Below are 26,413 nucleotides of genomic sequence, written 5' to 3' on the forward strand. Positions count from 1 at the left end.
TAAAAAAAACCACAAACAATTATATTGATTTCAGAGAGGAAGAGAGAGAGAGAGAGAGAGAAACATCAGTGATGAGAGAGAATCATTGATTGCCTGTTTCCTGCATGCCTCTTATTAGGGATCAAGCCTGCAACCCAATCATGTGTCCTTGTCCAGAATCAAACCTGGGACCCTTCAGGCCCCAGGGTGATGGGCTGTCCACTGAGGCAAACCTGCTAGGGCTGCATTTATATTCTTCTGTCCTAAGTCAGGTTCCCTGGCTAACAGTTACTGACATAAACATTTGCATTCAGCAAGTTTATTAGGAAGTGGGCTTGGGATCAATACCTATAGATGGGTCCAAAGGGAACCTAAGTGTGGGTCAGTGCTTAACTGGGTACTTTAGTGTAGGTGGTATAATTCCTGCTTTGGGTACTAGAGGTTCCAAATTTAAATCCCAGACTAGCCCAGCTTTTAAAATTTGCTTTCCCTTCTTCAGGAGCTTCTGAGAAAAGTTCTGTTCCTTGCCAAAGTTCTCCTGTGCCAAACTGTCCTGCAAAGGAGAAGTGAACTGAATGAAAAGCAGAAGCGAGCTGATGACTTGGCATTGGAGATGAAATTGCCTGGCTTCCTGAGTTCAAGGGGCCTCTTTGCTCCTGGGAGCAGCAGCCCCTGACCCTTTAGGCTTCTGCAGGCAGGGTGGGTGTCCCCATCCTGCAGTCCCAGCTGGCAGCGTCTTCCCTGGCCTTGTGTCTCCAATGCAGATCTGCAGGGTCGCTCCAGGGCTGGGCAGGGACTCTCCCACTGCCCTTGGGCGGGGGCTGCTGTGGCACAATCTCCGGAGGCGGGGCCGGGACGCTTGGGGTTTTCCCAGAGAAACTGGGCGTGGTAGCAACTACCCAAAAGCTCGCCCGCAGGATATCTCCTACACAAAGCACCCCAGTCCCGTTAGTGTACACACACGCACGCGGACCCGGTGCAGATCCAAAGCAGGAGTCAGAACAGCACCTTCCTGATTTCTAACAGCTCCCCGTTTTCTTACAAAGGAGGAAGAAACAGGTGAGAAACCAAACTTCTCTTTCTAAGCCCTGCCTTTTTCTGCAACTTTGTCCCCAGACCAAGATGGGTTCAATTTCTGTTCCTCCTCCTGCTTCGTGTCCTAACTTTACCAGGGTGCTTTGGCCGGGGTAGTCCCTTCTTATCGGAGGTAACTGGACAGGAGTTTGTGGGACCAGACTGGGAACTGAGGAAAGGGAAGGAGGCAAAAGGGCAGCTTTGTAGTTAGCGGTGGTGCATTCCACCCCGTGTTTCCTTTCCGCAGCTGGGCAGAGATGGCAGCGCCAATGCCTGCAGCCTAGCAGGTAGAACTCCAAGGGACCAGGGATTCTTTGCTTGCTACCAGGTTGATCATCAGATTTATGGCGCAGAACTTGTTCAGTTCTTGCCAGTGGAAAGGACATTTGATGCTTTCATTTTCTGTTTGCTCGCCTCTGTCTCCTCACCCTTAACCCACCCACAGCCAGCGTGGTGAAATTTTTGGAGACACTGCCAACAGCCTCCTCTTTCAGCTTTCTTACTGCACCATTGGGATCCTCAGCCTTCTTACTGGGAGACAGCACACCCACAGACACTGCATGTGGACATGTCATGACATCTCTGCTTCCAAAGGACAGTAAAAACAGTCTGGTCACCATTGTGAGGACTAGGGAAATGTTCAATTAGGCAAGTCCCTCCCTTTGTGTCATTAAGAACCTTATAACAAAGTCATTAATGCAATCACTAAAAACCCAAGTGACATAATTATCTGAACAGCAGATGGCCAACCTCCCAAAAGCAGCCTCAGGTATTCATAGAGCTGCTTAAACTGCACAGCTACTAATTAGTTAGTGCAGAATGATAATTGTGTGACAAATAAAGTAATATATTTTTTTTTAATTCAGGTAAATACTCAAACTAAGTTTCCCTTAAACAGCAACTTTTACGGGCACCTTTAGAATTAGCTTGGATTTTCTAGAAATTACTAGTGAGAACCTGATAGCTGTGTGGTGCATTGGGAAGCTTTTACACTAGGAACCCTAGATATTCCTTGGGACATACATGTTCTCTTTCTCTGTCCCTGAGGTTCTTCATCTGTAAAATGAGGATTTAACACGATGGTCTTTGAGGTCCCTCTCTCTCTTATTCTATGACTGCATGGAGTGGCCAGGTATTGTACCAGGACTCATAGAAAAAGAACGTATTCCAGTCATGAGGAGAAAAGCTAGCACTTGGCAAAGAGGATAGGAAAAGCCATTCCAGGGAAAGAGAAAGAGCTCTGGCTTTTGTCAAAAGTGCAGATGTCAGGTTTTAGCAGGCTGAGGTCAGAGGCTGATCAAGTTATTGTTGGGAGCATTTACTAGTGTGATTCTAGTAACATGACTAATGGCCTGATGTATGAAATTCATGGGGGGTGGGGGAGCCCTCAGCCTGGTCGGCACTCTTTCCAAACTGGGACCCCTTAGGGAATATCTGATTGCCAGGGGATATCCCTGTGGGATAAGGCCTAAACTGGCAGTCGGACATCCCTCTCAAAATCCAGGACTGCTGGCTCCTAACCATTCACCTGTCTGCCTGCCCCATTGCCTCTAACCACTCTGCCTGCTCTCCTGCTTGCCCCACATGTTCCCTCCCCCTTGGCCTGATCACCCCCAAATGCCCTCTCCTGCCAGCCTCGTGCCCCACAACTGCCCTTCCGGGCAGTCCTCATGGCCTCCAACTGCCTTCCCCAGCCAGTCTCATGGCCCCCAAATGCCCTCCTCGCTCCCAGGCCAGATGCCCTCCGAGGCCAGGTGCAGAATGCTTGCCTGTCACTGGGGCAATGATACAATGCAAACCCGGCCCTTCCACCCTCCTCCACCCCCACTCCCATGCCATTCCCTGGCGGCTCCATGCCCTCTGCTCTTAGGCCTTCTGCAGCCTGGGTGTGCCTCATCGCCAAGGTGATGAAGCAAGCATTCCACCAGGTTGCTCAAGCAGCCTGCTCTCAGCAGCTGGCCCCCCTCCCCCAGGACTGGGGAACACTCATGTGGCTGGGAGGACTGGGAGTCACCATCTTGTGGCTATGGGCACTGCCATCTTTGTGGCGTTGGAGGATGCAAGAAGCAAGTGAGATTACAGAAGCCAAGGGCATGGTTAGGGGAAGCAAGTAAGAGGAGGGTTTTCTGCTATTGACTCGCCTTCTCAGTCTGAGTGACAGAAGTGAGCCAAGCAGGGACTGTTTTGGACCACTGAAAAGTTAAAGAAGGGGACAGCCTTGGGAGCTTAGGAGGAAGAAAGTAAAATTACGTACTTGAGGAAACCGAGGCAAGGGTGGCTCAAGGGAGAGCATTCACTGAGTCCTTTGTCTTGAAGATTTTATATTTTCTGTAGACAGGAATTTTAGTGGAGGTCAATCAGAATACCATATTTTTTTGTGCATAAGATACTATTTTCCCCCCCTAAAAATGTTAGCCTGAAAATCAAGGTGCATCTTATACACACAGGGAGGGAGCTATGTGGGTGGGTAGCTGCCCATTCCTTGTCAAACAGGCTTCCTCCAATCACGAGCCTTACTGTTACTGACATCAGCTGATGCCATGATTGGAAGTGAAGGTGCAGAGTGTGCAGATGCAATAGGTACCATAGTGTTCTGAGCCCATGAAGATGTCAAAAAATAAAAAGATAAATTAATAAAAATGTGTTCTGATTTATGTTTAAAATATTGATTTTTAATTTTGGGTTGCAAAAATTGGGCATCTTACACAACGGGGTGTCTTATACATGGAAAAATACAGTAGTTATCAGCTTTTTAGGCATGTCTTTTATCATGCTTCTGTATCAAATGAACTCATAGTGGGGTTTGAGATCATTCTCTCAAAGAGTGATGTCTGATTAATTTAAAATAGGTCCCACTCTCAAACAGTTTGTCTGCCCACAAGAGAAAGTGAGGATTTGGGCATGCTGCTAGGTGTCAGTAGAAACCCCACTCTATGGACCCCCTATCCTGTTTCCTCTCTTTGCCCTAAAAGATATCAACTTTGAATAAGAGACATAGAAAAACATTGTACAAAAAAGAAAAAAAAATTTTAAGGTTCAAGCTGTCAGAACATTTTAAAAATACTTAAATATATCTTTCATATATTTTATCTCTATCTTGAGGTAGAGATTTGTCTGCCACTAATTGTTTTTGTTGTTGTTGTTGTTGTTATTTATTCCTCTGACTTCATTCGTTTTTGGGTTTGGCTCTAATGGCACTACTGGGTCTCTGTTACCCATCTCACTGACTAGGGTGATTTTAGGTACTCACTCTCTAGTTGGTTAGGTGTCCTTTCCTAACCAAGGACACTTGCTCCTACGTGTTTTTGGTTAGGGAAGATAGAGCCTTTTGATTTATTAGGTGGCTGTTGTTTGCTTGCCCTGTGTTTAAATATTTTGTCTCTGTTTTACTCATTCTACTTGCTAGGGAATTGCCCTAGTTTTTTTGTTGTTGTTGTTGTTGTTTTTTTTATTATTAACCAGTCTCATTCACTTTTCTTCCTCCTTAAGTCCTCAGGCCCTTCCAGTTACCAAAACTGCTCCTAAGACAGGCTCTAGAGCACATGCCCAAGCACGTGTACCCCACTGGCAGCTGTTTAAAGGGTTAATCTCTCCAGGAGAGGGTGCTTTGGAACAGGCGCCAATGCCTCCAAAGTGAAGGCAATCCGTGTGTTTTTAGGATTTATCAGTAAGCTGGAAGCAGAGCTTTCCTGGGACCCTTGGAAGCCTTCCTACTCTACCTGCCTTGTTTGGTAATGACTTACCAAACCCAGTTGTGCTGGTGAGCCCTGAGAGAAGCCAGGAGAATCTGCATGGTTGGGGTCCCCAAAGTGAGATCAGAGAATGTATTTTCAGACCATGAGGGATAATAAAAAGACTTTGCGGCCTAGGTGTCAGCCACTGATTTAGAAACTAAGACTATAGAGATAAGACAATTATTCTTCTCTCAAGGGTTCTATCAAATAGAGAGACAATGAGGTCAATTAATCATCTAAGGCACATGTGTCAAACACAAGGCCCGCGGGCCAAATCCGTCCCGCCAGGCCTTGCAATATGGCCCGCACCTCGCTGTCATCACTGCACTCCGCTGCGTTTCCATCACAATGACAGTTTATGACTGTTCAGTAAACCATTCGGCCCACGATTTAGGCTGGATTTTAGATTTTGGCCCCTTCTCTGATTGAGTTCGACACCCCTAATCTAAGGAGTGATGCTTATCAGTGGAGATAATCAGTTTTGCAGCTGTGCCTCAAGGAACAGAATATTGGGGGCTCTTAATTAGTCTCTTGTGTACAGCTAAGGATGAAGTAAGGAGAAGCCTAGGAAATATGGCAAAGATAGTTCTGAGGTTAGTAGCTGGGAGGCTGAGGTCAAGTAAGTGGGTACTAACAGCTGTCACATAACCTTCTCTACAAGTGCTTTCGTGGTTTTGTGAAAGCTATGAAAAACATACTGGCTTCCTTTCTTGAAACCAAGTCATGTGGGTAAATCGACAGTGCAGAGGAACAGCATTCTGCTGGGAGACCACATTTACTCTGTGGGGTTCTTCTAAGGCAGTTCTTGGAGTTGGCCCATAGACCAGAAACAGCGTTTTCTGGGTCCAGATCATATATGTGAACAACGAAACCTTTGTCCTGTCATGGGCAAGAGTAAGAACTATGGACATCAGAAAAAGGGCAGCTTTGGGTCAAAGGGACATGCTTACCAATATAAAAATTGCCTCCCAGAACAAATCTCTAATCCACTGCAATTTGTAAATAGTGGATCTAGTCATTCCAGGGAAAAGGTGGATTTCTCTCCTGGTTTGCCAGGGACATTGTCCTTGGTTTTCTTCTCTCTGCCAGGATTAGGGATCTTTGGAACTAGTTTCCCCACCTAGTTCATTTGATCGCTATACAACCAGGACCATAGGGACCTCAGTTCACACAGCTGGAATGCATTCCAGTAACAAAGTGGTGGAAACCATCTTCAGTTGGAGGGACTCTTCCAGATTTTTGTAAGATTCTTACCCCTGGGTAATCTATTGCTCTGTTTATTTATTTGTACTTAGTATTTCTAGCCACTTAGCTATTTCAATAAAACAATTTTTCCCCTTTTAAAGCCTCTGGAGTCAACCTATAAATTAAGAAGAAAATGAGCCAGATTCTAAAGTTTAAAATGAATCCAGATTTCTTTTGATATTGTCTACATGTGTGTGGACGAAGGGAGATTAGTGAGACTGGGAGCAAGTGGAGGTTTAGGAGGGATTCCTGAATTGTGATAAAATCCCTAGAAGCCATTTGCTGAAGGGCATCTGGATGCCTTCAGGGAACAGGCATTAAATGTGGCAGAGCAAGGAAAGAAACAAAAAGTAGGCCTTTAGTTCTTTTTTCTTCTAATGTTCCCTACTATTTTTTTCCTTTAAAAAATAGTTTTGATTGTTCTTTAAGAACCAGGTGGAAACAAGGTACCCTGCCAGGTTGAAGGGAAAAAAGAAGAAAAAGAGATAAAGGGAAGAATATGCATTGGGTGTTATGCTTTCTGTTTTGAGGGACATTGCCCTAGAATATATAAAAGTGTGAAGCTATATGTATGGAAATTATAACCATAGTTACTCATCATAGACTGTCAAATTAACTCCCTGGTGTGTGAAGTTGGATAGATCTCTTGAATACAAAACATTGCCTGTGGAGAAAGGAAGAGAATATTCCTTCTTATGAAGATTAAAGGAATGGTTTGAGACAGATGATAAAGTTAGTCTGAAGAACAGTGAGGACATATTTCACTGACAAAAAGCTGACTGACAGTTATGTGCTTGAATATGGAAGGTTATGTATGAGTGAGTTTGACCACCAGATGTGAGGTAGGCAGATTCACTTCAGTAGCACAAACAACCTGTCTTATACTTGTTTTATCCCAAATTGATTTTACCTCTTTTGGGGAAATTTAGGATTGAATATTTGAGTGAGCAAGTTGTGAGTGGGGGAGCAGATATTAGAAACTGATGGCATGATGTGTACTGGCTGGGCTTTGGGATTCAAGATTACAATAAGCCTGAGCAAAATTTAGCTAAATTCTTATAGAATTAATGTGCAAATTAGAAGCAAAGATTTTCCTTTACCTCTCTAGGCTAGGATGGAAGGCCTTCAATCTCCAACCAGCAAGTGGCTTGGTAGGATATGAAGCCTCTATGTGGTATCAGGCAAGGGCCTTAATTAGAGGTGGTATGGGCTTGACTTATACACTGAGCCTTAAGAAATGATACATCTTGCATGGCTGGCATGGTTCAGTGGTTGAGCATTGACCTTTGAACTAGGTGGTAAAGGTTTGATTCACATGCCCAGGTGGGTTCAATCCTCAGTGTGGGGTGTCCAAGAGGCAGCCAATCAATGATGCTCTCTAATCATTAATGTTTCTATCTCTCTCTCTCTCTCCCTCTCTGAAATCAATAAACAAACAAACAAACAAAAGAAATTATACATCTCAGTGAGATTGAATCTCATGTCTTATCATCTATTTCTTTCACAAGGTGCCTTCTGCTATCAACTAAACTTATACAAATTTGTCTCTGTAATTCCATTACACTTTTGCTAATAAAACAGAACAAGATTCTCTTATGCTTAAAGAGAAAAATGAAATGTCATATTTTAGAGTTATCAACTCTCTCATTGTATAGATGAACAAACTTAAGCCTGGAGAGGAAAATGAAGTCAATCACTAATATATATATTAGGGTCTACTGTGAGGCAGGCACTGTGATTCGAGGTGCATAATATGGGCTTTGCCCTCCTGTAGGGTGTGTACCAGTAGGATACACTGACAAGGAGACAGGTGATTGGCTAAAAGGTTGGAAATGGCACCCCTGGAAATTAGAAATAGGTATATCTTTATTTTGCGATATCCTTGTGGGCAGATCCTGAGCTTTATTACTTTTGCTTTGATATTTGTATCTAATGCTGTATCCTTGGTCTCAATGTCTAAGTACAGAATATTTTTACAGACTCAGGACAGGCCTGGCATCTCAGACCCCCTTTTTTGAACAACAATATCCCCATAACTTGTAGAGCACTGGCAACTCCTACAAGGACCCTGGTCTATACCACAGCATGAAAAACATTGGCAACCTTTCTATCCACCTCTGCCACCTAATGACTCTTTTGGCTACTACAGCTCTGGTTCTACTTCCTGATTTTGAACTCTGGGTTTCTGGCCCCAGGCAGAGAGGTGTTGACTTGGTGATCCTAAGGTCCTGTTTCATCTTGGGAGACTGAGATTCTATAATTGCCTTTGACATTAGAAGGCAATATTTGTCTATTGAAGAGCAAGAGACCTAAGTGAATCCAAATCAATAAACCTTTGGTGAGGTCTTTCACAAAACTAGAAAAAGAAAACACACCCAGAAGATTAAAAAGCACAGTGTAAATGTTAAGAGCTTGGCAAATGGGGAGCATGGCAGGCCAGCAGCTGTGTTGAAGCAGTGGCCATGTATGAATATTTGTTATTCTTTTAGGGTTGGCTTTTCTGTCTTCAGTCATGAACCACATTTTTGCTCAAGTCCCAAGAACATGCTTTCATTTGATTCTATTATAAATTATAATTAATGTTCCTAATGGAAATTTTTCAGCTATAATTTATTTTAGTATTATAGAATGAACAAAGATTTCCTTAGTGTATAATTTTGTATTCTTGATCAGTGTGCCAAATATGTGTATCATTATTATGAATCAGACAAGGTGTATCAATGCCAAATGATGATGAGAAAGAGTGTGCACTTTGTTCCCTCTCTCACCTGCCTTTCCAGGAAACCATCAGAACCCTGGGTTTTCTGGTCTTTCTAGATTTACAGACATACTTCAAGGGCTGTTTAGTAATACTACAGGCTTAGTGCTAAACCTGTGGAATCTTTAAAGGAATAAAAATACTTGACAAGAAAATAATGTTTATTGACTTAGAAAAGTGCAAAATAAAGATTACTAATTAATTTAATGTCTCTGAAAATGTACCATTTGTTTTCTTTTAATTTAGGATTTGTATGAATTACAACACACTTATAACTTGAAAGCCAAATTTTTCTTCTATTGTATGAATTTCTCATTAAGTATGAAGGTTGCTAAGAATTCATAGCCAGTCATAAAGTAAGTAAGTTCCTCATTCACAAACAATTTGAAAAACAAAATTATAAAAATCAGTTTCATATTTTTGTGAAAAGTCACTTTTATTATTGGATGTGGGAACACTCACATATATTTGATATAAGTGGGGGAAGATATGATGGTTTTTAAAGGCTCTGAATGTTCTTTAAATTTTCTCCAAAGAACTAAAAGTATTGTCAGAAACTACCTGATGCAAACACCAAATATTTTTCAATTCTCAAATCTTCAAATTTCTTTCTTTTTAAAAAAATATATTTTATTGATTTTTTTACAGAGAGAAAGAGAGAGGGATAGAGTTAGAAACATCGATGAGAGAGAATCATCAATCAGCTGCCTCTTGCACACCTCCTCTGGGAATGTGCCGGCAACCAAGGTACATGCCCTTGACCAGAATCGAACCTGGGACCTTTCAGTCCGCAGGCTGACACTCTATCCACTGAGCCAAACCGGTTTCAGCCAAATCTTCACATTTCTTAACGCATAAAGTTTTAAAAGTTCATAATAAATTTGTGTTCTATTTTTTTACAATCTACTAGAGGCCCTGTGCATGAAATTTCACGCACTGGAGGGGGCAGTCCCTCATCTCGGCCTGCCCCTTCTCACAGTTCAGGGCCCCTCAGGGGTGGGAGGTGACCCAGTGATCAGGGGAAGGCGACACCCCATCACACCTCTGCTGCTGCCACTGCCAGCAGTACAAACCTCAGCTGGCCCTGGTTACCTGAACCTCAAGTGGCCCTGGGCAGCTGGGCAGCCGACATCTGAGACTTTTCTGTGTCTTGGGCATTGGCTAGGCAGCTGCTATCCAAGGCTTGCCTGTGCCTTGGATTGGCTGCAGGATTGAGAGAACTGGGGGACTCTAGAGGAAGGTACACAGAGCAGCTGGTCTTACCTAGGGTTGGGGTGGGCCTGGCCTTGCAGCACACCAACCACCCCAGAAGGGCTGAGGGGACTGGGCACCTCCATCTTGTGGCTGTGGGCACTGTCATCTTTCAGAGCATGGCAATCAATTATCATATTCCCTCTTTATTGGCTATGGGCACCGCCATTTTTTGCAATGGCATGAAGGTCAATTAGCATGTTTCCTCTTTATTAGTTAAGAAACTTGATTAATTCTATTTTTAATTATCACTATTGAGATAAACATTCTATATACTTTATGGATATATTTGAGTGTCTGTGACACACTTCCCAGGGAAGTGTGAATTCTACATTTTAGATTGAAAATGCTTGAGAGATGATGGCAGCAATCGCCTTCTCTTTCCGATTCTGCATTTGAGGAAGATGATAAATAATTATAGCAAATTGTAAGTACTTTGACTTGAGGAAAAGTTCTGAAGACGTTTTCTTTGTTGGTGTTGTTTTATATCACATAGTAACATCATTTACCTATTGTATAACAGTCTATATATGATACATTTATAGGGGAAACCAGAAAATATTCTCAGGAATAATCCACATTATTCCAAAAAATAAGCTTGAATTCCTCTTCCTCCAGTCTTCAGTAGAACTTGACCCCAGATTTACTTCCAGACATTGCATTGATTCATCCTCTCCGTTTTTGTTTTTTTTTAATAGTACAGAATAATTCCAACTTTACCCACATACCAATTAATTCTTTGAAAAAAATTAGGTCTGTCTCCCTTCACCTCAGGGCAAAACTGCATTCCTTACAGCCAGCTGATTTGTTGACTTGAATACCTGGAATCCTGTCTTTAACAAACCTCTGACTCACCCTTCCTTAATCTCAGGGTTCCTTAGAAGTTTCTCTTTGACCTGGTCAGTGTGGCTCAGTTGGTTAAGTGTCATCCCATGCACCAAGAGGTTGCTGGTTCAATTCCTAGTCAGATCAAACCCCTAGTTTTGGTTTGATCTCTGTTCTGGGTGCCTATGGGAGGCAACTGACAGATGTTTCTTCCTCACATAAATGTTTATCTTTCTTTTTATCTCTTTCTATTTCCCCCCTCCCTTACTTTCTATCCTAAAATCAATTAAACATATTTTTAAAGTCCATCTTTTTTATATGTCTTCTATCTTACTGTCTCATCTCAGTGAACTGGAGCTCCTATTTCTTTCTTATGAATGCTACATCTCCTTTTAGGGAGGACTTGGTATGTCTTAATGGTCTCTGTGTGCCAGGACCTAGCACAGTGCCTTGTACCAGAGGAGCTTATGTAATGTTTATTATTCAATTAATTAATAAATGAATTATAGTATGAATGGATATCGCAATGTTATGACTGATAGAAAGGTAAGTACTCAATGAATCATAAGGTACTGTATAGGAAAGAATGGTTGGGGCTATAATTTGTGTTCAGGAAACTTATATTGATTTTCCAAAGGAAAGGATTGACAAGAAATATGAGATTAGTGAGGAAGAGAAAATAAAATATGTAATTAGGGTGACAGAGAGTACCTGACTCATGATGCCCTGTGCTTTTAGCCTAATTTGCATTTTTACCCTAATTTGCCCCAGCATACCTTTTTCCTCTGGCAGGAGCCTTTGTTAGTAGAGATGGTGATGGGCCTGGGCTCCCTCTTACTGGTCTTCATACTGGGTTTGGGTCTGACCCCATTGATCCTGGCTCAGAATGACTACAGGTACACTCTTCCCGGCCCAACACTATAATGCCAATCCAATTGGACACAATGGCAGATACTGTGAAACCATGATGAGGAGATGAAGGCTGACTTCACTCTGCAAAGACACCAGTAACAACATCAAGGTCATCTGTGAAGATGAGAATGCAATGCCTTACAGGAAAAGTTTTAGAATAAGCAGGTCTCCGTTTCAGGTCACTACTTGTAGGCATATAGAGGGTACCCCTGAAGATGGCAGCATAGGTAAATACCTGTATTTGCAGTCTCCCACAACCACATCAAAACTACAACTAAAAGACAAACAACTATCATCCAGAACCACAGGAAAGCTGACTGAGTGGAAGTTCTACTAGAAGGAAAAATAAAAAAAGCTCACTGAGACTGGTAGGAGGTGCAGAGGGGCAGAGGTGCAGAGGCACATGCGGAACGAGCTGGCAACTGGGTGCACTGTTTGTTTATTTTTCAATTGGGAGGGAGATACAAGCTTCTGATTGCCCTGAACTCCAGTTCCAGGTGAGACTCCGGGTACCCAGACTCACGGGGGAGAGACTAGAATGTCTGGCATTGGGCCTGAATGTGAGGGCAGCTTTTTCCCCAAGGTGCTCGCAGCGATCATTGTTCTTGCATTGTGGTGCAGACACAGACACGCGGGGACCTCTCAGGTGTAGGGGTGACTGGCAACCATTGCTGTTTACTCCACCTAGTGATTCCCTGAGACCCCACCCCACCCAATTTACAACCCCACCAAAGCTTGAGCAGTGGCTTTTGCATATGAGTGGCCTGTCCTTTCTCAGCCTAAAACCCATCTAACTGCAGCTGAGTCAGAGAGCCTAAAGCTTCCAAAAGAAGGCCCAAGGCCCAGAAGCAGCAGCTTGCCTTGCTTCACAGCTGTACCTCATCTGGGCACTTCCAAACTCCATACAAAATAGAGGAATCTGAAGATCTCTCTGTAGCTCCTGCTGGGTGGCCACAGGCAGTGGCTGAACTTTGTACCTGTTGGAGATTCAAGAACTAGTGTACCCAGGGGTCAGTGTGAGATTACAACTCTTCACATCCATAAGAGACACACTCAGGGGGCAGACTCAGGAAGTGCCAAAGCCCCACTGAAGAAAGTCCTCCCCCATAAGGATATTTCCTGCACAGCAGTTCTTTTATTGTAGACACAGCTGGTCTTCACAGCCAGCTGGCCTAGAGGTCAGTTGCTCCCAGTGATACCAACTGCAATAAAGGCTTAACTACAACAAGACTGTGCACCCAACCGACAAAGGGGTGCACCAAGAATCTCCACCTCAGGTGATTAGGAAGGGTAAGCCACTGGACCCTATAGGATACCTACCTCACAAGGCCATTCTATCAACACAGGGAAGCAGCCAAAATGCAGAGTAAAGAAACATGTCACTAATGAAAGAAATGGAGGAAAGAAAATTACTGGATATAGAGTTCAAAACTACAGTTATAAGGTTACTCAAGAAGTTTCTAGAAACCTCTGAGGAACTTAGTGAGACCTTCAAGGATCTTAGTGAAAATTAAAAAAAAAAAAAAAATGAAAAAGAACTAGTCAGAAATTAAGCATACACTGACTGAAATAAAGAATAATATATAGATATTCAACAGTAAACTAGAGGATCCCAAAAATCAAGTCAAAGATTTGGAATACAAGGAAACAAAAAACATCCAATCAGAAGAGCAAAAAGAAAAGAGAATCCAAAAATATAAAGGTTGTGTAAGGAGCCTCTGGGACAACTTCAAGCTTACCAACATTCGAATTATGGGGGTGCCAGATGAGAGAGAGAAAGATACTGAAAACCTATTTGAAGAAATAATGACACAAAACTTTCCCTACCTGTTTGTTGAAATAAATAGACTTACAAATCCAGGAAGGCCAGCAAACCTCAAACAAGAGGAATCCAAAGAGGACCACACCAAGACACATCATAATTAAAATGCCAAGGGCAAAAGACCAAGAGAGAATCTTAAAAGCAGTAAGAGAAAAATAGTTACCTACAAGAGAGTACCTATACAACTGTTAGTTGATTTCTCAACAGAATCTATGCAGGCCAGAAGAGAGTGGCAAAAAATATTCAAAGTGATAAATATACAATAATAGGAAGAACCTACAACCAAGATTACTCTACCCAGCAAAGTTATCATTTAGAATTGAAGGTCAGATAAAGAGCTTCACAGATAAGAAAGTGCTGAAGGATATTCTTTAAGAAGAGGAAGAAGAAAAAGGTAAAGATAAAAAATTATGAACAACAAAGTGACAACAAATACATATCTATCAACAGGTGAATCTAAAAAATCAAGTGAATATAAAATCTGATGTACAGAATAAACTGGTGACTATAATAGAACCAGGGGCACAGAAAGGGAGTGGACTGACAATTCTTGAGGGAAGGGGTATTGGGAGTTTAGGAAGAGATTGGACAAAAACAAAACAAAACAAAACAAAAAAACAACAACACAGGATCTTCCTTGCCTCCCTGCTGGTACAGAGCCACATCAAGGTCCAGAGACATGGTTGTTGCCTATGAACATGGCTTGCCTTTCCCTTTGATGAGTCCTTTTACCAGCAGGCCAGTGACCCCGAGGTGACTCTGCTCTCCATTCCTGGCACTTACCCTACACAATCCAAAACAGGGGTGACTACATTCATTGCCAGGGGCCCAGAAAATTAACTGCCTGGATTTTTTGTTTTCTGTGTTACAATCCTATATAATAAAAGGCTAGAATGTGAGAAAGGTCCAGATTTTAGCAGAATATTTGGAACCTTTTCTCAGGTTTTCCAATTAGTACCTTTACCCTGATATGATGCAAGATGACTTCCATAGAGATCATTGACCTACTCAAAGAGTCAGTCCACGAATATGAACCATTATTATATTGAGTGTGCCATAGCTGTGAAAACATATTTTCTCCAAAAATCTGCTTAGAGTATTATCATTGTATTCTCTGCTTTGGTGTTAGGGCAAATGACTGTTGCCTAGTAAATCACATGGCAATGGATGGGGTTGCTTGCTGACCTAGAAGTTGGTAGCCAATCCTAGCATTTTTTGCTCTGGGTTTCTTATTCTCTCACACCCTAAAGCTGCTTAAAATGAAGCATCATGTGACAGGCAAGTCAGTCTGTATCTCAAGTGAATCTTTTGAGGAATTAAAGTCCTGGTCAACTGTTTTTGTTAACTTTTCAGGGAAAAGAAAACAAAAACCTAAAAATGCTCAAGTCCTTTGAAGATGGTGATATGCAAGGAAGACAATTCCACTCAATGTGCCAAGGAAGTTTTTCTGTAGGGACACAGCATAAAATCTAGTAGCTGAGATATTTCAACTTAAAAACAGCCTTCTAATTTTGAAGGAATACATGTACTCTACAAAATAATGGAGAGGGGAACAATAATATATACAAATTTGTGGAGTCACTTATTATTTTATCCAGATTGAAGGAAGCAAAGGAAACCAAGAAAAATGGAAATTGCAAAAGTGATCATTGCCAACACTTACTGAGCACTTACTGTGTCCTGGCATTAAGATAAGCACTTGACATTGATTTTATCATTTATTCCTCATAACATCCCTAAGAGGTAGGTATTATTATACTCACTAATGAGGAATAACGCTGAGAGAAGTTAATTAATTTTCCCAAGATTATATAGTTAAAGTGACAGAACTGGTTCTTTGGGATCAGAGTATCAAAAGGAGTTCATATTGAGAATCAAGAGTGAAGAATTCTTTGAGACAAGTTCTGACCAAAAAGTATGTGTTGGGGTGGTTTGGGGATCATTTCATTTTCTTTTGTAGCTAGAGGCTTGAGATACACCCATTGAAGTCTACATTGGACTTCTGTTGGCAAGTATTTGTTGATGTCTTGTTAAATCAGTTGGTTATATGGCTGAGGCTGTGGATTTGCTCTTGCATGAATAGTTTAGGTCTTCTCTGTAGCCAGTTATATTTCTAAATCATATCGTGGACACCAAGAAGCAGGATGAGAAAAAGTTAGACAGTCCCAGGCAAAATCAGAAGTGCAAGAATAACCATGCAACATTAGATTTGGGGAAAATAACCAAAGTACATTGTTGTGATAAAGCTATGATCCAAGTGCTAAGTATACCTTCAGAAATTCTATCATTAGTCTAAGGATGAGGAGTTAATCAAGCATCATTTCTCCCTGTTACTCTTCTTCCCACAACTGTTCCCTTCTCTGACTTCCTAAATGCATATCTCATATCTATAGCTGTAGGCATTGAAATGTACCCTAGAGATTTCTAGCTTTTTGTATACAAGCAAAATGTGGCTGTGACTATAGGAGATAGCATTGTAGAGAATGAAGTTATATTTGAAACTGGTATGCAGATCCCTCATCAGCCATTTCAGTCACCCAGTCAGTGTGACCTGCCATCATGAAGCAGCATCTTTGAAAGCAAAGGACAGTAGTACCCATACACATTAAACCAAGACTTCAGCTATGATCAACCCATGGACTGCATATGTAGAAATGGGCTTGTATGACCCTCAAAAACTGTCCTTTCTGTTTTGGGTTGCTGTTGAGTCAGAGATTAATTTTATTTGCTCTAGTATAGCAATTTTCACTGGGTATGTCCCAAGAATTTTTAAAACATGCAATACCTGACTAGTCAGGAGTACTGACCACCTTTCCCTTAGATTGTCAAATTAAAAAATTATAAACAGCACAATAGCTGCCTGGTGTGAATGAATCAGCACAATAGCTGCCTGGTGTGAATGAATCAAAATTATACCTACTTATTTTGTCAGATTGACAAATGATATATTATTTGGAGTGCTGCAGAATTTAATAATTAGTTTATGTGTGCCATGAGAGGAAAAAGGTTGAAAATTGCTGCTCTATTGAGTCAGCTCTGCCTTATTGCCAGGGTCAAAGAAATTCCTAGTTCATGAGTTCATGCCAATCTCAGGAGTGACCATCAGGTGGCAATATCTACCTAGTTAGTGTTGGTGAGGGATTCCCACTTCCACTCTTACCCAATTCAACTCTAATTAAATTAAACCGTTGCTAGAGAGAAGCAACTCTGAACATAAATGTCTTGAATATCCTGAATATTTGGGAAGTGGAAAGAGAGAGGCAGTAGAAGATGTGGAAAAAGCACTGATTTTAGAGTCAGATAAATCTGGGTTCCTTCCTTTTCTCAGTCCATAGAAGCAATGTTCTGACACAATATAGCAATGCTTTCTTTGTTGTGGCTCTGAAGGTTTTTGCTTAGTTTTTGTGTTGTATTTAAACTCTATTAAACATATGTTTATTTTATACTGCCAAAAGTGTCAACAACATGATTCTGCAACTAGAGGCTACAGAAAACTAGCAACAGCTATTGACGAGACAGACATAGCATGAAGGAGACATGCATGATAATGAAATACATCACCAAGGCCTAGTTTTTGGTTGTGCATAGAAACAGCAAGGAAACAAGTCACAGTCCAAGTCTTTTGTGGAGATGGTGCTGTTGACTTTTATTTTTAAAATTTCTTTTTTCAGTCAATTCCATAAGCCTGGGAATCACCTTCATTCCTAATACCCATATCATTTGATTTGTTCATTAGTTCCCTCATTTTGTTTATTAGTTCACTCAACCAATATTTACTATCTTCAGAGTACTTTGACTGGATACTTTCTTATTTTTTTTTTAATGGGATTAGCAAGATTTCAAAAAAGACTTGATTTAATATCATTAAAAGAATGCCAACTGGGTGAAACAGGTGAAAGAATTAAGAAGTACAAATGGCCAGTTTTAAAAATAGCCATGGGGATGCCAAGTCAGTATAGGGAATATAGTCAATAGCATTGTAATAACAATGTATGGTGTCCTATGGGTGCTAGACTTATGGGTGATCACTCTATAAAGTGTATAAATATGTAATCACTGTGTGGTATACCTGAAACTAAGATTACTATTATATGTCAACTGTAATTGAAACTTTTTTTAATTTAAAAAAAGAATAGACACATCAGAGGTTAGGCTAACCCTAAACTTTTCTCTGTCCTGTTTTCCACACCTCCGTCAATTCCCATATTTCAGGAATTAAAATCAGTTAACGAACTTTCATTGGCATATCTTGTCTATCCATACTTTTGGAAATCAGAGTTTCCAGAGAACCAAATACTCTCCAAAGTTCACACGACGAGAGAATTTCCTCAAGAGACAGACAACTCCAGTTTCATTCAAATCTGCCTTTTCTCCCTTTTCATACCTTGACCATACAGGACACATACACCCGGACATCCAGCCCGTCAGTCTCTGCCCTGAGTCATTCTACTGGCTATAGCAGTGTCTCTCTCTCTCTATCAGAGAAAAGCTCTTACTTTCAGAGAAGATCATGTTTTCAAACTTTTTACTCTTTGGGAAGCAGTGATGAGAAAAGTTGTGAGTAGAGAAGTAGGGAGGAAAGAGTAGACTACAGAATTGAGGAAATATCAATTTGCCATTCTCAATACCTCTCTCTGATGCCCATTTATTAACTTCCTTTCTCCTACCTATTGGTTTCTCCCCAGGCACCTTTAAGGTAGTAATGGCTCTCCAGAAGACCCTTCCATTGCTCCTGCTCTTGCTACTGACCCTGCTGGGGCTGGTGCAGCCCTCCTATGGCCAGTTCATGTACCAACGATTCCTACGGCAACATGTAGACTCTACAGGGAGAGGTGGCACCAACTTGTACTGCAACACGATGATGCAAATACGGGGGATGACTTCGCGTGGTTGCAAGGAATTCAACACCTTCATCCATGAAGACATCGAGACCATTATTAGCATCTGCAGCACCCCCAATATCCGATGCAAGAATGGCAAGATGAACTGCCATGAGGGTGTAGTAAGAGTCACAGACTGCAAATATACAGGAAGTTCCAAGGCCCCCTACTGCTCATACAGGGCGATTATGGGACTTTACCAGCCCCCCACATGCAATTATCAGGCCACAGCCAGCACTAGGCGTGTGGTCATTGCCTGTGAGGGTAAACCCCTGGTGCCTGTGCACTTGGACAGCTAGATGCTACCCTGAAGGGGTTATGACCCCATGGTTGACCTTTAACTTACTCCTTGAATAGCAATGTGTTACGCATTTGAGCTATCTCAGGCTCTGCCTCCTCTGCTTACCTGGTAACACTCCCTTTTCTCTATATAATCCATTCTGTTAAATGCATCAAAGAGAAATGGAGACAAACCTATAATGGGACTGGGCTTTTCTGTAATAAAATTTTCTACAAACTTCTATTTCCTTTTATAATACTGGTCAGCTTAATCCTCTCAAGTCCTATTTTCTGGAATGTAATCATTATACATATGATATAGCATTTCAAGTATTTTAAGGTGCTTCCATCTCAGTTATCTCATTTTAATACCACACACTCCTGTGATATTGATGTTGCCACATATAGGGCCCAAAGTTAAAGGATTTGCTAACAACCATGAAGTTAGTGGAAAAGCTGAAGCAAAAAAATCCATTTCAACTGCCTACTAATCCAGTTTTTTCTACTTCATCACAAGGAGTGTTTTGAAAGTATCTGCTTTTTGGTATTCCCAGCAGCCAGCTGTTGGAGGAAAAGCATTAAAAATTTAGAAATATAACCTGGGAAAATGAGAGCTCTGACTGTAAAATTTGGCAACCTTGTTATGTTTGGGTCTAAGATTATGACACAGGGAACTTTCTTTTTCTCTTCCCAAACTTCTGAATCACTGTAGTAGAAGGAGTATTAACTGTGCACTAGATCATTCAGACTCACTCTTTCTGACTGGTAAGGTTATTCATGTTTCCTGTGTAATAAAGAACTCAAATACAAATATCTCTGAAGATAGTGCCATGGTTCTTATGTGGAGATTTTTTTCTTCTTTTAATTCTTTTCTAGTTTATAAACATGCACAAACACCTTATTACCCGTATAAACTGGTCCATGACAAAAGCCTATTGGACCAATGGCCATGACACAGATATATTTGTGTCATTTACTAAAAACAATTCTCACACCAAAACCTGTTTGGCTCAGTGGATAGAGCATCTGCCTACAGACTGAAAGGTCCCAGGTTGGATTCTAGTCAAGGGCATGTACCTTGGTTGTGGGCACATCCCCAGAGGGGGGTGTGCAGGAGGCAGCTGATTGATGTTTCTCTCTCATCGATGTTTTTAACTCTGTCCTTCTCCCTTCCTCTCTGTAAAAAATCAATAAAATATATATTAAAAAAAACAAACACGCCTTCCTTCTCCCTTTGAATATTTTTAAACACATTTGGGATCAGAGATGTATGAGGAAGCTAATGAAGGGAAGTATGTATGCGAGACTGCATGAATGTGGGCGTCTCCGTGTGTGTGCTTGTGTGAATGTGTGAGTGTGTGTGTGTGTGTGTGTGTGTGTGCGCGCGCGTGTGCGCGCGCGCGTGAAAGGACTAACCTGAAAATATCTGAATTACAATGGACATGCATTGTTTATATTTAAGATGTGCAACCTGATTCAGTATAATATGCATTATGAAATAATCACTACAGTCAAGGTAATTAACATAATCTGTTACCTCACATTGTTACCAAGTGACGCCATTTAGGACTGTTTTCAACCATTCTTTTATTATTATTATTATTGTTGTTGTTGTTGTTGTTGTTGTTTAAGGTATTACAAATAGTAGTACATAAAGACCTCCCCCTGGCAGATGCCCTCCTCCCTCCCTCCAGTGTCTGTGTCCATTTGTTATCCTTATATGCATGCATACAAGTCATTCAGTTGATCTCTTACCTCACTCCAAACATCCCTGCTTTCCTGCTGTAGTTTGACAGTCTGTTTGATGCTTCCATGTCTCTGGATTTATTTTTGTTCATCAGTTTATGATGTTCATTATATTCCACAAATGAGTTAGATTTTGTGATATATATATCTTTCTCTGACTGGCTTATTTTGATTACCATAATGTTCTCCAGGTCTAGCCAGGCTGTTCCAAATGGTAAGAGTTCATTCTTTTTTACAGCAGCGTAGTATTTCATTGTGTAGATATACCACAGGTTTTTTAATCCACCTATCTGCTGATGGGCACTTAGATTGTTTCCAAATCTTAACTATTTTAAATTGTTCTGCTATGAACATAAGGGTGCATATATCCTTTCTGATTGGTGTTTCTGGTTTCTTGGGATATAGTCCTAGAAGTGGGACTACTGGGTCAAATGGGAGTTCCATTTTTAACTTTTTGAGGAAACTCCATTCTATCTTCCACAGTGGTTGTGCCAATCTGCATTTCCACCAGCAGTGTTTGAGGGTTCCTTTTACTCCACATCCTCACCAGCACTTCTTATTTTTTGATTTGTTGTGAGAAGATACCTCACTGTTGCTTTGATATACATCTCTCAGATGATTAATGACTTTGCGCATTTTTTCATATGCCTTTTGGCTTTCTGTATATCCACTTTAGAAAAGTTTCTATTTAGTTTCCATTTTTTATTGGATTGTTTATCTTCCTTTTGTTAAGATGTATGAGTTCCCTGCACCTTATTGGATATTACATTGGCAAATATGTTCTCCCATGCAATGAGCTTTCCTGTTTTGTTGATGGTTTCTTTTGCTGTGTAGAAGCTTTTTATTTTGATGTAGTCCCATTTGTTTATTTTCTCCTTAGTTTCAATTGCCCTAGAAGTAGTACCAGTAAATACATTGCTACCACATATGTTTGATATTTTGCTGCCAATGGATTGTTCAAGAATTTTTTTGGTTTCTTGTCTTACATTTAAGTGCTTTACCCATTTTGAGTTTATTTTTTAGCATGGTGTAAGTTGGTTAAGTTTCATTTCTTTGCATGCATCTGTTCAATTTTCCCAACACCATTTACTGAAGAGACTTTCTTAACTCTAATGTATGATCTTTCCTCCTTTGTCAAATATTGAGCATAATGGCTTGGGTTGACTTTTGGGGTCTCTATTCTGTTCCATTGGTCTATATGTCTGTTATTGTGCTAGTAACAGGCAGTTTTTGAGAATGGAGGCTTTGTAATATAGATTTATATCTGGTATTTGACCCCTCCAATGTTGTTCTTCTTTCTTAGGATTGCTTTGGCTATTCAAGGTCTTTTTTAAATTCCATATGAATCTTTTGAGAGTTTGTTCTAAGGCTGTGAAATATGCCATTGGTATTTTAATGGGGATTGCATTGAATCTATAGGTTCATTGGGTAGTATGGACATTTTAACTATGTTGATTCTATCAATCCATGAACATGGTATATTCTTCCATTTGTTTATGTCTTCCTCTCTCTTTTTTTTTCAACGTCCTATAATTTTCTAAGTACAGGTATTTTACCTTCATTGTTAAGTTTATTTCTAGTATCTTAATTTCTTTTTATTACAATGGTAAACGGGATTTTTATTTTTTTTTTTAGTTTCTTTCTATGATTTCCTTATTGATGTATAAAAAAGCCATGGATTTCTGAGTGTTAATTTTGTATCCTGCTACATTCCCAAATTCATTTATGAAGTCTAGTAGTTTTTTGATAGAGTATTTAGAGTCTTCTATGTACAATATCATGCCATCTGCTAATAAGGACAGCTTTACTTCTTTTCTAATTTGGATGCCTTTTATTTCTTCTTCTCTGATCACTATAGTAAGCACTTTCAGTATTGTGTCAAACAAGAATGGTAAAAGTGACATCCTTGTCTTGTTCCTGTTCTTGGGGGAAATGATTTTAATTTTTGCTCATTGAGAATGATGTTGATTATAGGTTTGTCTATAAGGCTTTTACTATGTTGAAGTATGATCCCTCAATTCCCACTTTGCTGAGAGTTTTTTATTAATAAAGGGTATTGGGCCCTAGCTGGTTTGGCTCAGGGGATAGAGTATTGGCCTGTGGACTGAAAGGTCCCAGGTTCGATTCCGGTAGGGGGTGTGCAAGAGGCAGCTGACTGATGTTTCTAGCTCTATCTCTGTCCCTTCATCTCTGTAAAAAATCAATAACATATATTTTAAATAAATAAATAAATACATAAATACATAAATACATAAATAAGAAGGAAGGAAGGAAAGAAGGAAGGAAGGAAGGAAGGAAGGAAGGAAGGAAGGAAGGAAGGAAGGAAGGAAGGAAGGAAGGAAAAAAGGAAGGAAGTTGGATTTTTGTCAAATGCCTTTTCTACATCAATTGATAAAATTACGTGATTTTTTTCTCTCAATTTGTTTATGTGATATAGCATGTTTATTGATTTTCAGATATTATACCAGCCTTCCATCCCCAGAATAAATCCCACTTGGTCAGAATAAATCCCACTTGGTCATCTTTCTAACATAATGCTAAATCTGATTTGCTAGAATTTTGTTGAGGGTTTTAGCATCTAGGTTCATCAGGGATATTGGCCAGTAATTCTCTTTCTTTGTAGTGTCATTATCTGGTTTTGGAACTAGGATAATGCTGGCTTCATAGAAAGAGCTTGGAAGTATTTCTTTCTCTTGAATGTTTGGGAAATAGTCTGTGGACAGGAGGTTTTAGTTCTTTCAATGTTTGGTAAAACTCTCCTGTAAAAGCATCTGGTCAAGGGCTTTGTTTGCTGGAAGTTTTTTTTTATTATTGCTTCAACTTCCTCCATAGTTATCAGCCTATTCAGACTTTTTTATTCTTCTTGATTGTGCTTTAGAAGCTTGTATTTTTCTAGGAATATGTCCATTTTTTTTAGGTTGCCCAGTTCCTTGGAGTAGAGTTGTTCATTGTATTTTTTATAATTCATTGTATTTCTGTGGGGTCTGTTGTTACTTCATCTCTTTCATTTTTAATTTTGTTTATTTGGGTCCTCTCTGTTTGCTTCTTGGTGAACCTGGCTAGAGGATCATCACTCTTGTTTATCCTTTCAATCAGACAGTTCTTGCTTTTATTGATCTTTTGTATTTTTTTTTTTATCTCTATGTCATTTATTTTCACTCTGATCTTTATTATTTCCTTCCTCCAGCTCTCTCTGGGCTTTTCTTCTTGCTCTCTTTCTAATTTTTTAAGTTGTAGAGTCAGAAAATTCATTACCAGTTTTTCTGTTTGGTTGGTTGTTTGTTTGTTTAGGTAAGCCTGAAGTGCTATGAAACTCCCTCTCAGGACTGCTTTCACTGTGTCCCATATATTTCCTGAATATATGGGAATAAAATATTTCAGGAAATAAAATATTTCAGGAAATAAAATATTTCCTGAAAACACAAACAAAGTTGTGTTTTCAAGAAATATTTTATTTTTTCTTTTATCTTTTTCATAACCCAATCATTGTTTAATAGTATGCTATTTCGTCTCCAACTATTTTATTTTTTTAATTGTTTTTATTATAGTGATTTCTAACTTTATGTCATTGTGATCTGAGAATATGCCTGCTATGATTTCAATCTTCTGGAACTTGTAGAGACTTAGCCTGTGTCCTAATATGTGGTCTGTCTTTGAAAATGTTCCACATGCACTTGAGAAGAATGTATACTCCATAGCACTGGGCTGAAATATTTTGAAGATGTCAATTAAGTCCCTCTGATCTAGTGAGTCATTTAGGATTGTTGTTTCTTTGTTGATTTTTTTCTATAAGATTTATCCAATAAGGTCAATGGGGTATTAAAGTACCCTACTATGATTGTATTGCTTTCACTCCCTCCTTTGATATTTTCCAGAAGGTTATTTTTTTTTAAATGTATATGTGTGCTCCTTCATTGGGTGCATATACCTTTACCTGAGTTATATACTCTTATTGTATCTATCCCTTTAGTATTATGAAGTGGCCTTCCTTATCTCTTGTTATGGCCTTCACTTTGAGGTCTATTTTGTCAGATGTAAGTATTGCTACCCCAACATTTTTCATCTCTGTTTGCATGAAAAATATTTTTCCATTCCTTCACTTTCAGTTTTTGTGAATCCAATGTTCTGAGGTGGGTCTTTTGTAGACAGCACATATGTGGGTCATGTTTTCTTATCTATTCAGCCACCCTATGTCTTTTGATTGGAGTACTTAATCCATTTATATTTAAGGTTATTATTAATATGTTCTTATTTGTAGCTATTTTTATTCTTTATGACTGTGTTCTTCCTTCCCTTCTTATTTCTTTTTTTTTTTAATTGTTCCTTTAGCATTTCTTGTACTGCTGTCTCAGCAGTGATAAACTCCCTTAGCCTTTTTTTTTTTTTTTTCTGCAAAGCTCCTGATTTCCCCTTCAATTTTGATTGATAGTCTGCTGGATATAGTATTCTTGTATTTACTCCTTTGCATGGCATAACTTTGTATACTTCATTCCATTCCCTTCTAGCCTGATGTGTTTCTGTTGAGAAATAATTTGATCATCTTGGTAACTCTCTTTCTCTCTCTTGCAGCCCTTAAGATTCTCTCTTTGTTGTTATCATTTGCCATTGTAATCATGAAGGGTCTTTTGGGGTTCATCTTGTTTGGGACTCTGTGTTTGTGTAACTTTTTTCTTCCCCAAATAAGGGAAGTTTTCTGTCATTATTTCTTCAAGCAGGTTTTCTAATCCTTGCTTCTCTTCTTATCCTTCTGGCACCCTTATCATACAGATTTTACTTCATTTCATATTGTTCCAAAGCTCCCTTATGCTCTGCTCCTGCTTTCTAGATTTTCCCCTCTAATTGGTGTTCAGATTGGGTGTGTTTTTCTACCCTATCTTCAAACTCGCTAATTTGGTCCTCTGCTTCTTCTAGTGTACTGTTGAAACCTTCCATCGTGTTTTTTATTATTACTATATCATTCTTCATTTCTCCTTGATTCTTACATATGGTGGTAATTTTCTCATCCAGCATGTTTAGGAACTATATGACCCTTACTCTGAATCCTTTCTCTGACATATTTCTTACCTCCATTTCATTTAGTTCCTTTTCTGGTTATTCCTCCTTTCCTTTGAGGGTGTTTCCTGTTCTCCCCATTTTTTGCTGTCTTTCTGGCCCTGGACTCCCTTCTTGGAATCCAAGAGGTTGAAGCCCTTAGTAATTCAATGATCTGTGGCTCCCTAGACCAGAGGCTGGGTCTGCCTTGAGTTTCACATCTTTATTGTATCTGCTCTAAGTTGTACCCCTTGTCCCCCAGTTCTGTTCCCTTAGTTATCTACTTTAGATTCTCAGGGTTGGTGGGGGCACATACACAGTTCCTCTGCTGTGCAACTCCCTATGAGTGCCCAGAGCCCTCTGGCATGCAATTTACTGTGGGGCCCTGGCACCCAAGGCAGAATGGCACCCTAGGGCCCTCTGGCAGCATACATGCAGCATGGTCCTGTGGCCTGTGTCTGGGCACACCAGGTCACACCAGAAGCTCTGACCAGGGCCGAGGATAGGGTGTGTGCAAGGTGACAGCTCTGTAGTGCTAGGGGATGGAACCCAAAGGTTATGTCTATGCCGGTGCAGAGAGCACACTGGTCTGCTGCTCTGCTACTCTATTTAATTAAAATAAACTTAAATAAGATTTAATATGAAACTTTTTTTATTATTTGATTTAAAAAAAATTGGGATATCTTCTGTAAGGTTTGAGGCACAGGAAACTGACCACCAAGACATATTAAAGTAAAGTTTATTCCCCAGAAATGAGTGGGACTCATTACAGAGGTAGAGAAATCAGAATTAAAGGAGTGGGGAGAGGAGAAAGGACCCAGCCAGGCTGCATCCACAATGGAGATGGAGAGAGCAGCACGTGGAGGGTCGGGGGAGC

General features: G+C 40.2%; 2 protein-coding genes across 4 annotated transcripts in view; both read left to right on the forward strand.

Annotated features, from left to right (window-relative positions):
* The first annotated feature begins 838 nt into the window (after positions 1-838).
* The window catches only part of LOC118724322 (ribonuclease 4), an 81,273-nt gene continuing 55,698 nt past the window's right edge, over positions 839-26,413 (forward strand). The window contains exons 1-2 of one of the 3 annotated variants that reach the window (XM_045584000.1): positions 839-1,038; positions 18,286-19,566. In XM_045584000.1, coding sequence (XP_045439956.1) covers positions 18,303-18,779 — 477 coding nt within the window. In that variant the 5' untranslated portion in view covers positions 839-1,038; positions 18,286-18,302 and the 3' untranslated portion in view covers positions 18,780-19,566. Of the gene's footprint in view, positions 1,039-6,008; positions 6,029-18,285; positions 19,567-26,413 lie in introns of those variants that run through there. The other 2 variants (XM_045584003.1, XM_036447462.2) reach the window with 2 other exon arrangements.
* Positions 5,916-26,413, forward strand: part of LOC118724301 (angiogenin-like) — a 64,440-nt gene continuing 43,942 nt past the window's right edge. The window contains 1 exon segment of the mRNA XM_036447417.1: positions 5,916-6,026. Within this exon segment, the coding sequence (XP_036303310.1) occupies positions 5,967-6,026 (60 nt within the window). The 5' untranslated portion in view covers positions 5,916-5,966.

This window comes from Pipistrellus kuhlii, unplaced genomic scaffold (assembly GCF_014108245.1).
Source record: "Pipistrellus kuhlii isolate mPipKuh1 unplaced genomic scaffold, mPipKuh1.p scaffold_m20_p_1, whole genome shotgun sequence".
Classification (NCBI taxonomy): domain Eukaryota; kingdom Metazoa; phylum Chordata; class Mammalia; order Chiroptera; family Vespertilionidae; genus Pipistrellus; species Pipistrellus kuhlii.